Genomic DNA, 16,505 nt, shown 5'->3' on the forward strand with positions numbered 1-16,505 from the left:
TATTTTCATACGTTCCACACAAGTAAAGTTGGTAGTTCGTATAGTTATGATCCATATGATTTTGAGAGTTCATTTAATTGGTAAAATAAATGTGAAATATTTTTATGGTTTTGAATGAAACTTGATTTGGAGTCATTGGATGTCTTTACTCTAAATACTTGTGAGTTTATTTACAATTAAAAATACATGTTTATCCCATAATATTCGTGTTTAGCCGATGAAATCCGTTCCTTAGATCTTTAAAAGTGATATTTTAAGTGCTAATATAATTATTTCATTAGTTTATTAAATTAAAAACTTGATTCGCGTTCTCTGTGATTCGACCCGTACTTGCCCCCGTACTCACGTACGCCCGTGCACTTGCGGTTTTACTAGTTTCGGATTTTTCCCCAACAATAAGCTTGGAACAAATTTAATTTCTAGTTTCGCCAATTTGTGGAGGAAAAATCTTTGGTACTAACTACTATGTACAAGTAATACAAGCTCAAGATTTAGTCCTTAATGTTTATCTTATTAAACTTCACATAATAGATATAAGTACATGTTTATCCTGTGATCGCTATAGATTAGGGCTGCTCACGGGTTGTCAACCCGTTGCAACCGACCCAATCCAACCCTGAATTGGACCAACTAAATCAAACCATCCAAAACCGTAATTTAATTGAGTTGATCTTTAATTGGGCTGTTTATAATGGGTTGGGTCAAAATTTCCCTATTTAAAACTTTAACCCAGCCCAACCCGGTTTAGTTTGCATTTCCTTGGAGTTTTTCTAACAACCAATTCATGCATATTTGTATAAAACTTTTAAGTTCCTGCAAGTTTATGTACGACCAAGATTTTAGGTTTTAATTTATGTTTAGGGAATGATCCAGACAAGTGTTGGGCGGCAGTATTCATTTTCATAATAAGATTTACCTAGCATTAGACCTGGCAACGTTCCTGTCGTGTACAAACGTTCCGTGTACTTTCATATTTTCGTGTACCAAATCTTAAATACGAACCCGACACGTATTTGGATTCGTGTACCAATTTGGTGACACTAACCCGACACTAATATATTCGTGTTTATCCGTTTTGTTATTAGAGGATGTTATTACCGACTACTACAAGATTTTTAAATTGTAGTCGGGGGTCTTGTTTTGAAGCAGATATCATGTATGCTAGTGATGCAGATACCATGTATGCATACATGATATCTGCTTCAAAACAAAGACCCCCGATTACAATTTAAAAATCTTGTAGTAGTCGGCAATAACATCCTCAAATAACAAACAGTAAAAGGAAAATAAATTTAAGATATAATTTCCCCGTTTTAAGTTTTATTCCTAATCTATAATAATCAACTTTAGTTTGCTATATATGATTTAATTATAAAAATATATTATTGTTTACAATCCGATCAACCCAACCGTAACCAACCCAAACCATCATACTATAAGTAAGATTGGGGTTTTTAAAATTTTCGAGATTAATGGATTAAATTTTTTGCAACCCGTACTAAATGAATTGGGTTGTTAAAATAATCAAACCGGGCCAATCCAGCCTTGTGCACTGCCATAGATAGTTGAACTTCATTAACGGTTTATAAGCGTTTTTAACCACAGCTTTCTTGAGAAATCGAACTTAGTGTTACATGAAGCGAAAAAATCAGTTGGTGTCCAGCTGGGATTGTTGTATAGAGTCCATAGTGATTAGAAGGAAATTTGTTTCATTTTCTTTTGTGTTCATAATCTCTCAATCTCGTTTCTTTACCCAGTTTTGCTATCGTTCCATCATCAAATAAGTTAAGATTTCATAATCTCTCTTTCTCGTCTCTTTGCCCGGTTTTCTTATGGTTCCATTATCAAACAAGTATACTCCCATCTCTTATAAAACTTTCTAATGCATCTTTTTTCGCAATCCTAGAACAAAATTATAGCTTAGTAAATTTGGTATTCTAAGTGACATCACGACATTTAGTGATTTGCTTGAAGAAACCCGATCCTCCAGCTAAAATTAGCAGTAATGGATAAGTAGATAAGATTCAGACTTGGCCTACTAATTCAATTATTTATTTATTTATTTAATTAAAAAAAGAGAGTATATATTAGGTAAGAATGAGAAAGACAAATCGACAAGTACAGGTCAGTTGACCGCAAGTAAACTCTTAAATCACTGAAAATTTGAATACTATTACAAAATATAGTATTTGTCATGTAAACTGTAGGAACGTCAGAAAAATGTTAATAAATTTACATAAAATATTAGTATATATTGGTTGAAAGGAAGGCGAGCATTAGAAAATGGAATGCATAGGAAATACAGTAGTAGTTGTTATCAGCTACTAGTCAAACTATTTAAGTTGGGATAGAATCATAGTACTTGTTAGATAGCATTCCAAATAACGTGGCAGTTTTATATTTGTATATGTTACAATAGCAAAATAGCCAACATGCTAAATAAAGCCTCTCCTGCATCTCACAGTCTATCAGTCAATCATTTTGTGTAGTTACGTATGGACAAAGAATGCCTAACAACTCAACAGAAACCCACCACTTCTCAGTCCCAAGGTCAGTACTCAGCACACACAGCACTGCATTATTTTGTCTATATATATATATATGTATATGTATTTCCTTCACTTTAGTTATGCTTTCATAAATAGTTGCTTGGTGTTCATATGTATAGCAGTTTATGTGACATCTGTTTTCTTAACGAGCATATTGTTATGGCTTACAAGTGCAAATTTGTATGGAATGACAGATACTGGTAATACAACCTTGGAGTTTGTTAAGATGACTGATGAAGAGGAAGATCTCATCTTCAGAATGTATAGGCTTGTTGGCCAAAGGTAACCCACCTACTCTCAACATTCACTTTACCAAAGTTGGTTTGGATTAACGTTAAAGTTATCATTAGTTCATTACCAATACCCTCTTAACTTGCAAAGATTGTTTCCCAGGTGGCATTTGATAGCTGGTCGTGTTCCAGGAAGAAAACCCGAAGAAATTCAAAGATTTTGGATGGTGAAACACCAGCTGGCACTACAAAATGGAAGCTGGAATGCCGGAGAACCTCTGGTGTTGGAAACTAGTTATAGAGGGGAGGCATAGTTTTGTTTTGAACATGATTAAATACAACTAGTTGCTGTACATCTCCGAGTTCTACACTGTTGCTACTGATTCTCCCTTAATTTTTTAATGAAAAGAATCTACTACTTGTACAAAAATCTTTTAGTGCCAAAGTAAGATTAATTACCGCTGATCCTCATATTAAATATATGATGTACATAACACCCACAGCTGATACTTTGAAAGTTATCAAGTGCCTCCTGTATCCCTACTTCCATTGCCTACAACTAAGTTTGGCCAAAAAATAACTCTAACTGCTGGGAGTCTATATATTTGTGTTTAGAGTACATGCTATCGCCTTCAGACAAAAGTTAACTTTTTAAATGTTTACCTACGTCTCAAAACAAAACAGGAGACATGGATGTTACAGACTGAAAGCAAAATCTTCAGGAAGGAAAAATCACGAAAATAAATTTAATAAAAGCTTATTATAACTCAAATGGGGTTGTTTCAAATGTACACGTATATAACCTTATATATCTAGTATTACACGTCTACCAAACATACTGGTGAGGTTTCTAACTTCTACAAAAGTAATGATTGAAGTAAGGTCAGAAGACTGCATCCAACTGTATTACATACCTTTGGGACTTCCCACCAGGAATACTGGAACCACTTGTATATACACTGACATCCTTATAACTGGATTTCATTCTATATACAGTATATCTATGTCATTGTATCTTATGACTATGGTACAAGTATACAAAATTAAAACTTTTGACAGTTGATCTGATTGGAAGCAGTGGAATATGTATGCATGTGACCGCAACACAAACAGATGGCCTATTTTTTTCACAATATATACCTCCGGAGATAATCCACTCGAGTTGGATGCTTGAGTTTCATGAATGCCTTAACTTCGTGTTTTCTGACCATTTCTCTAGATATATTCAGATTGCCACCTATCTCTCCCAATGTACGATCACCTTTACCATCAAGCCCATATCTTTGCCTGATCACTAAGCTTTCTTTGGGCTTCAGAGAATCAAGCTGTAAAAGTATTATTGACATGTAAATAGTCAAGTTCTTAGGTGATGCTATACTAATCCAGAATATGTAATATCATTGCCATGTCCAGATGAGCATATTAACACTACTGCCACTAATGACACCTATGCAAGTACACATTTTTTGGCTAACAATTGTTGCAAGGGACTGACACAGTTATCACTTAAAACTTTAATGAAGTGTGCAACTCTATCTTGTAATGACAAAAAAAAAATGATTACCACATCATCAAGAGCTAATCGAAGAAGAGCAGGCTGTCTTCTTTTATCCCCTCCTGCTCCTTCAAAATCAGTAATTCCACTAATAAACTCTTCTTGCGTTACAGAATGCCTTGAATGGAGAGATCCAACAGGCTTTGATGCCCTCATTACTTCATTGTATCTTTCCATAGAAATTCCTACTTTTTCTGTTATTTCTTCCTCAGTCGGCTCTCTATCTAATTCAAACATCAGCTGCAGTTTCGCTTTTTGTATTTCTGCTCTCACCTGCATCAGTAAAGATTTGAACTTGGTGAAAAAAAATTCCCAATTGCACACAACACAAAATCAAATGACCAAAATTCTTCCACCACTGACTCAAGGCACTAATTTGCATGGACAAGCTAGAGTTGGTCTCTTGTAATTTTATAAATTTTGCAACACAGATTCTTCTAGAAATGATTTGGATCAATTATAATTGTTCTGCTTTTGCCAAGCTTGATTACTCCACGAATCAACCAACCTACTCTGCTTCTGAAAGTTGTGAGGTTATGCAACCAGTAACTTTACATACTGATACTGGACTAAAAATTTTAGGTAGATAAAAACAGTGGTACAAATTCAATATTATCTGACAGAAGAACAATAGTTCGTAGTCACAAAATAACAAGTTTCGGGAGGAGAATCTTACCGACTCAAGACCAAAAGAAACTTTTGTAAAGCTTGCGAGGGTCATGGATCTTATGATGGCATGTCTGATCCAAAAGAGGCCATATGTTGAAAGCTGCAACCTCCTTTTTGGTTCGAAGCGATCAATGGCAGTAATAAGACCTTTCACCCCTGCTTGACAGAGGTCTTGAAATTTCGGGCCATTTGCAAACTCTTGAAAATACTTGTTCATTACAAACAGTACAAGGCGAAGATTGTGCTGCAATAGTAATGTGAGGACAGTAAGATTTACTTTCAAATGCTTCGTGCTTCATGGATCATGACTATCTATACAGTCAGCGCTTTGCAAATCACAATAATAAATATTTAATAAAATGGTAGCTATTCAGTATCAGATATCTCTATTTGTTATCCAGACCCAGTAAGGGGTTTATTTCATTCGACTCTTTAGCCCTAATAATCAAAACAATTTGTCTGTTTTAGTTAAATGCAATTATATTGACATTTGACAGTAGGTATAAATAGCAGTAAGAGCACAGGTATTTAATGAAAACACCACAGTTTACCTACCTTAAATTCCTTAAAAAGGAAGTCAAGTTTTTTTGAAATAATGAATGTCTACTTCACCAATATGATATCAGATAGAGCTCTGGGAATATATATCATAATGGCAAAAAACAAGCCTAACTCGTATATTCCATAACAGGACCTCTAAAGATCAAGTACCCTAGGTTTTATGCAATTCGTGGAAATGACAATTTTAATAAACATATCCTGACCTTAATCAGTTTGCTACGTGCAGCTTGGCCAACGGCTACTTGCTTCCTCAGTTGAACAACATTCATACCTGTTGCCTGTGCTAACTCACTATCAGTTGGTTCTCTGCCCAAATCATTTCGCAAGTTATCTTTCACCAACAGGATTGCCTATATTGCAGCAAATAGAGGTTCTCAAAAATGCAAATAAAATCTAGAAAATGAGAAAAAAATTAGCATGGAATAGAGGTGTTTAAAACAGAAAAAATGATCACCTTCATAGGTTGCATTAACTTAAACAACCAGGTGTGCTCTGAAGAAGAAAGAACTGGTGGGATCTTCATTTTTTTCCAGTCCAAGCTCACCAAGTCAGTAGAAACAGAATATTCCCTCACCAGCCTGTTGATTTTTTCAATCTCATTTTCCCCGGTAAGCTTCCTCCTCCTGGCTGCAGACTGGGCTTCAGCCTCTCTGACTATCCTCAACTCAATCCTTTTCTTAAGATTCAGTCTCTTGGAATCAGTCTTCTGACTTCGCACTACATTATCAATACTTTTAGTTTCTGTTTTCTCATCTTCATCAATCTTCTTCTTCCTCCTCTTTTGGACTGTCTTCGCCCCATGATCTTTATCTTGTCCATCATACAATTCAGGTGTGGCACTACGCTTGTAAATATTTTCGAGCTTAGCCGCAGCTTCGTAATAGTCCAAGTCCAAGGGACATGAAGGTGCTTCAGCTACAGAGAAAGCTTGTACTCTTTCTAATGGCTTTTTACTTTGTCCAAGTACCTTTCGCTTTCCTTTAGATTTCTCAATGACAGAAGACACAGCATCTTTAGGAGCAACCAAAGCTTTATTCTTAGTTTTATCCGTTTTAAACATTGAAATCGATGTTCTTTTAGTAGAAAATGAGTACTTTGATAATCTTGTCATTGATCCTAGTGGAGTGCGCGCAGCAGAACTGGAAACAGTGACAACTCCCATACCAAAATTTGCAAGACAGAAATCTATTGATGAATAGCTTCTCAAATTTACAAATCCTGAGATCACACAGGGCACAGTCATATACTCATAAATTTATGTGTAGGAGTATACTTGTGTTGTGTAGTTCAATGTAATATTGACAACATCATAATTTTTCCGATATCGCATAACCTAATCAAACATCCATCACTCATAAGCCAAAAGAATGCACTGTCATTAAAATTTAATTATCTAAACAGCAGATCAAATAACATGGCTGAATCTGATGATCTATCTTGAAACACACAATTAAGAACATAACAGAATCATCAATTGTTATCATCTAACAGATATATACATACAAGCATAAATTTTAACACAGAAATGGAAAGAGTATCATGCAGTGTGTGAAGCACAGACCCAAGATCATATATGATCAAATCATGATTTACACAAACATTAGTAAAACACATTAACATAAAACATTAACAATATACCTTAGAAGTATCACGACAGAATCAGGGGCTCAGAAGATAATCAGATTCAGACAAAAAGATTCAACACTACTAATGTACATATAAATGGGTAGATATAGAATCTGAATGTACAAGTTACAGAAGTGTTGTTCAGGTTTAATTATTCAGAAAGATTTTATACGAAAACAATGGTGTCCACAATTATTTATTAGAGTGAAAACGTGAGGACGTGGCCTGTGCTTTGTGGTCAAGACTTTGGGTATTTTTTTATTATTTATTTTGTGCGATTATCTTTTTTCCTCTTGTCCGAAACTGGAACGAAAGGTGAGATATTTATTGGACTTAAATAAGCCGACGTGGCTGGCTAATGCCCAAATGGGGCCCGTGTGCGTATAGCTCATTGCCTCGTATCGACGTTGCTGAATTATGACCACTTCTAACCGGTGTTCTCGAAAGCGGGAATCGGAATTATTGGGTGGAGGCACATTTCAGTGATTAATCGGATAATTGGTGATTAATCGGATTAATTAATTGGAAGAAATTTATTTAATAAATAATAAAAAATAATTTTATTTAAATGTCATTAACCTTTTATAAGATTTACAAAAATATGTTAATATATTATTATTAATATTAATTGTTAAATGTTAATGATTATTTTAAAAAAAACTTTATTTAAAATTATTTTTTTTATTAATTTCAAATTTTGACCGATTCGGCCGATTTTTGACCCAATTCAGCCGATTTTTTCCGAACTACCCGACTTTTGACCGATTTTTCAAAAAACCGTACTTTGACCCGATTAACGATTAATCGAGACGGGACGCATCCGACCTCCGATTAATCGGCCGATTAATCGGTTAATCGATCAATTTTATAATCGGCCGATTTTTAGAACACTGCTTGTAATGTGTGTTACGGTATGTCTTCCGTGTTTATATCTACTATCCCGTATATACGTTACTATCGTTGAAATGACAAAAATTATATTATTATAGTCATTTTCTAATAGAGGTTGATATATATATTTTGAATATTAAAAATTAATAAAAAAATTTACATATCTTGAATACATGAACTTCAAATATATATTGTAATAATTTTAAAATAAATTATGTAACATAATATCAAATACATAAACAAATTGACAAGAAAGGTGATCATATGAAAGCGCAAACTAATGAAGCAATGTTAATCAAAACAATATAGCATTAGAAAAATATTTTAAGTTATTGTTCATGTTTATTTATGTAAGGAGACAGTATGTTATTTGTGGCGCCCTCCAAACCCGGGTCAAAAGTTTGGGGTCCACGACACACACACACACACCATATTTAAACCTGTTTATGAATATAATAAGATATATGCACTGACCATATTTACCATATCCATGGATCACAACATTTCAAAGTATGTCCACAAGCCACAATCTTATTTATTACAAACGTACCAAATCCCAAATTTATTTGTCTTACATCTGAAGTCAAACTTTATTACAAACTCTTTAATACACACTAGCCACACATCTTCTGTTAGCTTATTCCATTTAGCTTGCACACTCGACTGTGGATCCTTGCTGTTAGTCGCTAAACACGCGCTAAAATTCACATAAGTATACGCGTTCACAAGTAATATAGAATATCTTCTACTTCGTTCCCATAAAGAATCAAGTTTGTAATTTCAGTCAATGTATCTATGCAGCAATGGTATGGTTATTATTCAATGTTAAGGCGATTAACAAATTGAGATTGTTTTTACTAAACTTAAGCTAACAATTATAACTAAGAGAATAAGAATGGTTGTGTTAATATATATGGAAAACATGGGATTCTAACTTCATTAAATACTTTATTCAATAGCCTTTTCGTTCTTAACCTTAGCATGTAATGGTGATGACACTAATCAGATAACACGGAACTGATAAACGCCAACTTTCGTTGCACGAATACCATACTACCAGACATCCACAAAAGAGAAAGAAGCTGAATAGACACCAATTATATTGAGACCCTATATGTCTATAGAATTTGACAACATAATGTTTTAATGCACAAGTTATCTATCGTGATTACATAGGGCAAGTAAGATGGTTAAAATTACCTATGAATCACGCATAACAATAACAAATGAACCTATTTTAGCATGACAAGTTCTAAACCCTTAAATTCACTTTCGCTTCATTAAGAATTAACACACTATCTTATAAGTTCGCGACGCTCATAAGACGAATAAGCACAACCAATACTAGGTTATCATACAATCACCACACACTAAGGTATCGAAACAAATCAACTAAAGAAATCCATAAATAAATCCGCTAGAATCCCACGATAACGATTAGCCTATAATCAGACTCATCATCAACGTGGGTTCCGATGAAAGCATGGTATAATAACATAGTCTTTATAAACAATTAATAAACAAAGTACGAAACAAGAGTATAGGTTCACGAATAAGAAAACTAGCATCCAACGTTACAACTTAAACAAAGAATCACAAGAATAAACTAGATTCTCTTCGCCTTCGTTGAATTGTGCTAAAGCGGTCTTCTTACGCCTTCTCCTTATGCTCAGGTACGTCTCCTTATGAAAAACGTCTTTATTTATGTATATATATGCTGTAGAATTGACCAGGGCTTCAAACTCTCAAAATCCTAGTAAAAACAGAATTCTGCTACCCCGACCCGGCGCGGCCGCGCGCTTGACCAGCGCGGGCGCGCTGAGTTTCTGATCTTTGGGCGCGGCCGCGCGCTATCACAGCGCGAGCGCGCTGACTCCCTGAATAAAATTCTGACTTCTTCTTTTCCTTGCTGATTTGAGTTGGTTTGCCATGAGCTTCTATTCCAACACCATACTAACACCTAATTAGCACTAAAACCATGCTAATTTACCTGATTACCTGGAAAATGCCTGTAATGCAAAAACACAAAAACACGTAAAAACACCAACAACTTGAGTACAAATACACCAATTTAAAGCTTTACGAAACGTAATAAAGTGTCATAAATGCTACTCAACATACCCCCAAACTTGAATCAATGCTTGTCCTCAACCATAAACAGACTCAAAGAACAAGAAATAAAAATGCATGAATGCAACTAAATGAATGCAACGATCCCCAATAGAATAATCTAAACCAATCAACAAGCAACATCTCAATTTTGCAGTTACTCGCATAAAAATCAATCAAACCTCACAAATCAATCTACAAACCAGAGACGTGTGTGTGTGCAACTGCTTACAGATATATTATCGCAACTAGATCAATAATCATGACTCACTACTCATCAAAGCAATCGCAAGTTCATAAATATAATAAAAGCTAGACTCAAAATAACTTATAACACTTCCATTCTTATTTTGGAGTTTTACATGGATTCACGCTTTTATTCACAACAAAACAACAAGTATGCTTACTTGACCGTGCAATGAGTGTGTTAGATATACTCCCTTAGTCCCTTTGAATAGTTTACATTTCTGAGAAAGTGTCTGACACGTATTTTAAGGTGCATAAAAAGTATAGTTATGTAACTTATTTTTACAATTTTCTTTTTCTGAATAAAAGTTGAATGTTTTAATTTTTATTTAGAAAAACAAAATTATAAAAAAAATTACAGAACTATACTTTATATGCACCTTAAAATGCGTGTCGAACACTCTCTAAAAAATGTAAACAATTGAAAGGGACGGAGGGAGTATTTGATAATATCATGTGTAATATGATTTGTGTTTAGTTTTCAGATCTTACTTAATAGGACAAATCAATACTTAACTTGAAATCAGCACTTATACTGAAGACAAAACTTAAGATATCAGAACTTAAGTTATCAGAACTTAAGTTATCAGAAGATATTTATCAGAAGATAATATCAGGACTTAAGATGACTTTCAGATAAGGCAGGCGGCTGATTGAAAGGAAAGAAGATCGAGACTAAGACAGAAAGAAATATGCATGAAGAAAGAATTCTATGAAGAATAGAATACTTGAAAGAAAAGATAACTAGTTGATATATTTTAGGAAGCAGAATTATATTCCATATCAATTAGAACATTATCTTGTAACTATGTAGTATATAAACACAGGCATAGGGTTTACACTATAAGTGTTATCATTATCGAAGTTATTATTCTTTGTAACCCTAGCAGCTCTCGTGATAATTTGTTCATCACTGAGAGAGGACAGTTCCATATTGTAACAGAGTTTATTGTGTTGAATAAAATCTGTTTTCTGTTACTTGAGTTCTTATATTCGATTTGATTGTAGTAAACACTATATTCAACCCCCTTCTACAGTGTGTGTGACCTAACAAGTGGTATCAGAGCAGATCTGTTAACACACATACAGTTTAAGATCCATAAACAATCATGTCTGAAGAAGAAACTCCAACCAAGCCCACCAAAACTGAAGAACCTCCAAAAATCATAACCCACAGTCGATATGAGACTATAAGAGTTCCCATGTTGAAACCTTCTGAGTATTTCATATGGAAAGTGAAGATGGCTATATTTCTGGAAGCTACAGATCCAAAATATCTCGACGGGATTAATGAAGGACCACATATGCCAACCAAACTCTCTGTGGAAGTTGCAAGTCAGCCAGCAAAGTCTGTACCAAAGGAGAAAAGTGATTACACTGCTGAAGATATCTCATCGATTGCAAAGGATGCAAAGGTAAGATACTTGATGCATAGTGCCATTGATAATGTCATGTCAAACAGGGTAATTCAATGCAAGACTATAAAAGAGATATGGGATGCTTTGGAAACAAGGTGTCAGGAAACTGATTCAATCAAGAAGAACAGGAAGACTATACTCACTCAAGAGTATGAGCACTTTGACTCAAAGCCTGATGAATCATTAACTGATTTATATGACATTGTCAAACTCTTGAATGATTTGTCACTAGTTGACAAAGAGTATGATAATGAAGATTTAAATCTTAAATTCCTGTTAGCTCTTCCTGAAAGATGGGATTTGAAGGCCACAATAATAAGAGACAACTATAATCTTGATGAAACAACTCTTGATGAAATTTATGGGATGCTCAAGACTCATGAACTTGAGATGGAACAAAGAAGCAAGAGGAATGGAAGAAAGTCAAGGACAGTTGCTTTGGTGGCTGAGGAGGAAAGTCCCAAAGTTGTTGCCTCAAAGAAAGGCAAGGGCAAGGCTCTCATCACAAAGTCTGATACTGAGTCATCAAGTTCTGATAGTGATGATGACTCGGAAACTGAAAGTATACCTGAGATGGACCCTGATGAAGAGATGATGAAGCTATGTGCTCTTATGGTGAAAAGAATCACAAAGATTGCATATAGGAAATTCAGGAGAGGAAAGAAGTTTTTTAGGAAAGGTGCAAGTTCTGATAAGAAAGGTTTCAGAAAAACTGAAGGCAAAGGAAGAAAGTCTGACAAAGAAGATTACTCGAATGTTAAATGCTACAACTGTGGTGAGAAAGGCATATCTCCTGATTGCTGAACAGGGAAGAGTGACAAAGGCAAGGCTCTTATCACAAAGAAGAAAAGTTGGTCAGATGCTTCAGATTCTGAGGATGAGGAAAACTATGTTTTGATGGCAAATGCTGATAGCAGTTCTGATACTGCTGACTTGAAGGTACCTCAAACTACTTATGCCTTTCATACTGATGATATTACTGAGTTGAGAAGATATCTGAAAACCATGTTCATTAGTTATAAAGATCAAACTTTAATATATGAAAGATTAACTTCTGAAAATCTTGCTTATAAAAAAGGAATGATTATTTAGAAAAAGAGTTAGTCATATTTCATCAAACTCAGAAAGATAGAGATGATGCCTTTTATGTTAGGGATGAAGTGCTAAAAATGAATGAATCTCTAAAAACTGAGTTAGAAAAGGAAAGAGAGATTATCAGGACTTGGACTAACTCTGGTAAAAAAACTCAGGATATTCTTAGTAGTGGAAACTAGAAAGAGGGCTTAGGTTATGGAGATGATAAGAACAGTAAGAGAACTGTAGAAACTGAGCCTATAGTTGTTAAACCAAAACCAAAGGTAAATCCTGTTAAGTTTGTAACTGCAAAGTCTGATATTGAGAAATCAGAAGTTAAGGAGAAAGTAACTTCTGACAAACCTAAACAGGATAAGCCAACTGAAGTTAACATAGGCTTAATGACTAAGAAGCAGCTTAAACATAAGCTGAAAGATGTTAAGAATGTAAACAAGGTAAAGCCACCTTGGAAAAATAGGAATGGAAAGGAAGGTGTGAACAAAAGTAACAATTATAATCCTGTTCCTAATGCTCCTAGAAAAACATGTCATAACTGTGGAAACTCTAACCATCTGGCTTCTTTTTACAGGAAGAATACGAACATAAACTCCTTACCTTCAAAATCAGGAGTTAAGAGTCAGTCTGTTAGATATAAGCCACAAAATCCTTGTTTTCATTGTGGTAGTTTATGGCATTTCATTTATACTTGTAAGGAATATCATAGTTTGTACTATGATTATTATCAAATAAAACCTTCTGTAAAGAAAGTTAGCATTATTCCTTCTAGTGTAAGTTCTGATGTAAAGTCTGATATTGCAAATTCTGATAAGAAAACTGTTAACATAAACTCTGATGCTAAATCCGCTGCAAATGTTAACAAACTTAAAAAGGCCAAAGGATCCAAGCAAGTCTGGGTCCTTAAAACTAATCATTAGTGGTCTTTGTGATTGTAGGGCAACAGGAAAAATATCCTAGTTCTTGACAGTGGATGTTCAGGACATATGACTGGAAATAAAACCCTGCTATCAGACTTTGTGGAGAAAGCTGGCCCAGGTGTTTCTTATGGAGATGGAAACATTGGAAAAACTCTGGGATGTGGCAATATCAATCTCGGGAATGTCATCATTGAAAAAGTAGCTCTGGTCTCAGGACTTAAACACAATCTGCTGAGTGTTAGTCAAATCTGTGACAGAGGTTATCATGTGGATTTCTTTGAAGAACACTGTGAAGTTGTAATCAAATCTACAGGCAAAGTTGTTCTGAAAGGGTACAGGCATGGTAACATTTATGAAGCCAAGCTTTCAACAAGTACTGATGGTTCTGCAATCTGTCTGTTAAGTAGAACATCAATTGAAGAAAGATGGGATTGGCACAAAAAACTCTCTCATTTAAATTTTAACAATATAAATGAACTAGTCAAGAAAGATCTTGTGAGAGGACTGCCAAAATCAGTATTTGCTCCTGATGGCCTTTGTGATTCATGTCAGAAGGCAAAATAAAGAAAATCTTCTTTCAAGAGCAAGACTGAATCATCAATTCTTGAGCCTTATCACCTACTACATGTTGATCTATTTGGTCCAGTGAATGTCATGTCTATTGCAAAAAAGAAATATGCTATGGTCATAGTGGATGAGTTCACCAGATACACATGGGTGTATTTCTTGCACACACAAAATGAAACTGCATCTATCTTGATTGATCATGTCAAGCAACTGGATAAATTGGTCAAAGATTCTGTGAAGATCATAAGAAGTGATAATGGCCCTGAGTTCAAGAATTTGATTATAGAAGAGTTCTGCAAAAATCATGGAATAAAGCAGGAATTTTCTGCTCCTGGAACTCCACAACAAAATAGAGTTGTTGAAAGAAAAAATAGAACTCTTATTGAAGTTACACGAACTATGCTTAATGAAGCAAAGTTGTCAACCTACTTTTGGGCTGAAGCTGTGCAGACTGCTTGTTTTACTCAGAATGCAACACTTATCAACAAGTATGGAAAAACACCATATGAGATGGTGAAGAAAAAGAAGCCAAATCTGAAGTATTTTCATGTATTTGGATGCAAATATTTTGTTCTTAAGACTCATCCTGAACAGCTATCCAAATTTGATCTAAAAGCTGATGAAGGAATTTTTTTTGGATATCCACTTCCACAAAAGCCTTCAGAGTCTACAATTTAAGAACAAGGGTTGTCATGGAATCTATCAATGTCTTTTTTGATGATAAGAAGATTATTGGACTTGAAGATTTCAATGATCATGATCAGCTGAGATTTGAAAATGAAGTTTTAAATTTTGATACTGTAAATCCTGACAGTCTAAATCCTAATACTGCAAACTCTGATGGATTAAACTCTGATGTCATTGAAACTGTGGTGACTATGCCTAAGGAAGATGCACTTGTGCAGGGGGAGCATACTGAAGATCCAACCACATCTCAAGAAGCATCAGAATCTACAACAGGCTCTTCAAGTTCTGATTCGTCAAGTTCTGATGGGCCAAGTTCTGATAATTCTGGAAACTCATGTTCTGATATTTCTGGAAACTCAAATTCTGAAGGATCCAACTCAGAGAACATAATTTCATGGGGAGCATCAGAAAATGTTGATGGAGACAGCATGGATAATGGGGGAGCATCCAGTTCTAGAGAGAACCTTCCATCTGCAAGGAAGTGGACTAAAGCACATACACCTGACTTAATTATTGGAAATCCTGATGCAGGTGTCAGAACTAGAACAGCTACATCAAATGAATGTCTCTATCATTCTTTTCTTTCTCAGACTGAACCAAAGAAAGTGGAAGAAGCTCTTCAAAATGCTGATTGGGTGCAAGCAATGCAAGAAGAGTTAAATGAATTTAAAAGAAATAAAGTCTGGACCCTAGTGCTAAGACCAAAGAACAGGTCTGTTGTTGGTACAAAGTGGGTGTTCAGAAACAAAACTGACAGTGATGGCATAATTACAAGGAATAAAGCAAGGCTGGTTGCAAAAGGATACTCTCAACAAGAGGGAATTGATTATGATGAAACATTTGCACCTGTTGCTAGATTGAAAGCCATAAGGATATTTTTGGCTTATGCTGCTCAAAAGAAGTTTAAAATCTTTCAAATGGATGTGAAAAGTGCTTTTCTTAATGGAGAATTGGAAGAGGAAGTATATGTTGAACAACCTCCAGGATTTGTAGATCCCAAATTTCCCAATCATGTCTACAGGCTTGATAAAGCACTTTATGGCCTAAAGCAAGCTCCAAGAGCATGGTATGAGACTTTAGCTCAGTTTCTTCTGGAAAGTGGATTTAACAGAGGGACTATTGACAAAACACTATTCTACCTCAACCATGGAAATGACTTACTTTTGGTGCAAATATATGTTGATAATATCATTTTTGGTTCTACAAATGATAGACTTTGTAAGAAGTTTGCCAAGCTGATGCAGTCAAGATATCAAATGAGTATGATGGGAGAACTTAACTATTTTCTCGGCCTTCAAGTCAAGTAGAATGAAGAAGGAACTTTTATTTATCAATCTAAGTACACCAAAAATTTGTTGAAGAAATTTGGAATGCAAGATTGTTCAAGT

General features: G+C 34.9%; 2 protein-coding genes across 3 annotated transcripts; one reads left to right on the forward strand and one right to left on the reverse strand.

Moving 5' to 3' along the window:
- Positions 1-2,367: 2,367 nt before the first annotated feature.
- LOC141710957 (MYB-like transcription factor ETC3) lies at positions 2,368-3,252 on the forward strand. 2 transcript variants are annotated; one of them, XM_074513433.1, is made up of 3 exons: positions 2,368-2,550; positions 2,744-2,831; positions 2,943-3,252. In XM_074513433.1, exons 1-3 carry the CDS (start codon positions 2,496-2,498, stop codon positions 3,091-3,093), a joined length of 294 nt encoding a protein of 97 aa, XP_074369534.1. In that variant the 5' UTR covers positions 2,368-2,495; the 3' UTR covers positions 3,094-3,252. The 2 variants fall into 2 exon arrangements, with proteins under 2 accessions (XP_074369534.1, XP_074369533.1); XM_074513432.1 differs by lacking the exon at positions 2,368-2,550 and having other exon boundaries at positions 2,557-2,831.
- Positions 3,253-3,511: 259 nt separating this feature from the next.
- On the reverse strand, positions 3,512-7,358 carry LOC141713046 (RNA polymerase sigma factor sigE, chloroplastic/mitochondrial). The gene is made up of 6 exons (XM_074516255.1): positions 7,203-7,358; positions 6,019-6,782; positions 5,768-5,914; positions 5,011-5,247; positions 4,344-4,607; positions 3,512-4,104 (listed from the first exon to the last, which is right to left on the reverse strand). The coding sequence occupies exons 2-6, from the start codon at positions 6,724-6,726 to the stop codon at positions 3,907-3,909; spliced, it is 1,554 nt and encodes a 517-aa protein (XP_074372356.1). The 5' UTR covers positions 6,727-6,782; positions 7,203-7,358; the 3' UTR covers positions 3,512-3,906.
- Between the last annotated feature and the right edge of the window lie 9,147 nt (positions 7,359-16,505).

Source organism: Apium graveolens, chromosome 3, assembly GCF_009905375.1.
Source record: "Apium graveolens cultivar Ventura chromosome 3, ASM990537v1, whole genome shotgun sequence".
Lineage (NCBI taxonomy): Eukaryota > Viridiplantae > Streptophyta > Magnoliopsida > Apiales > Apiaceae > Apium > Apium graveolens.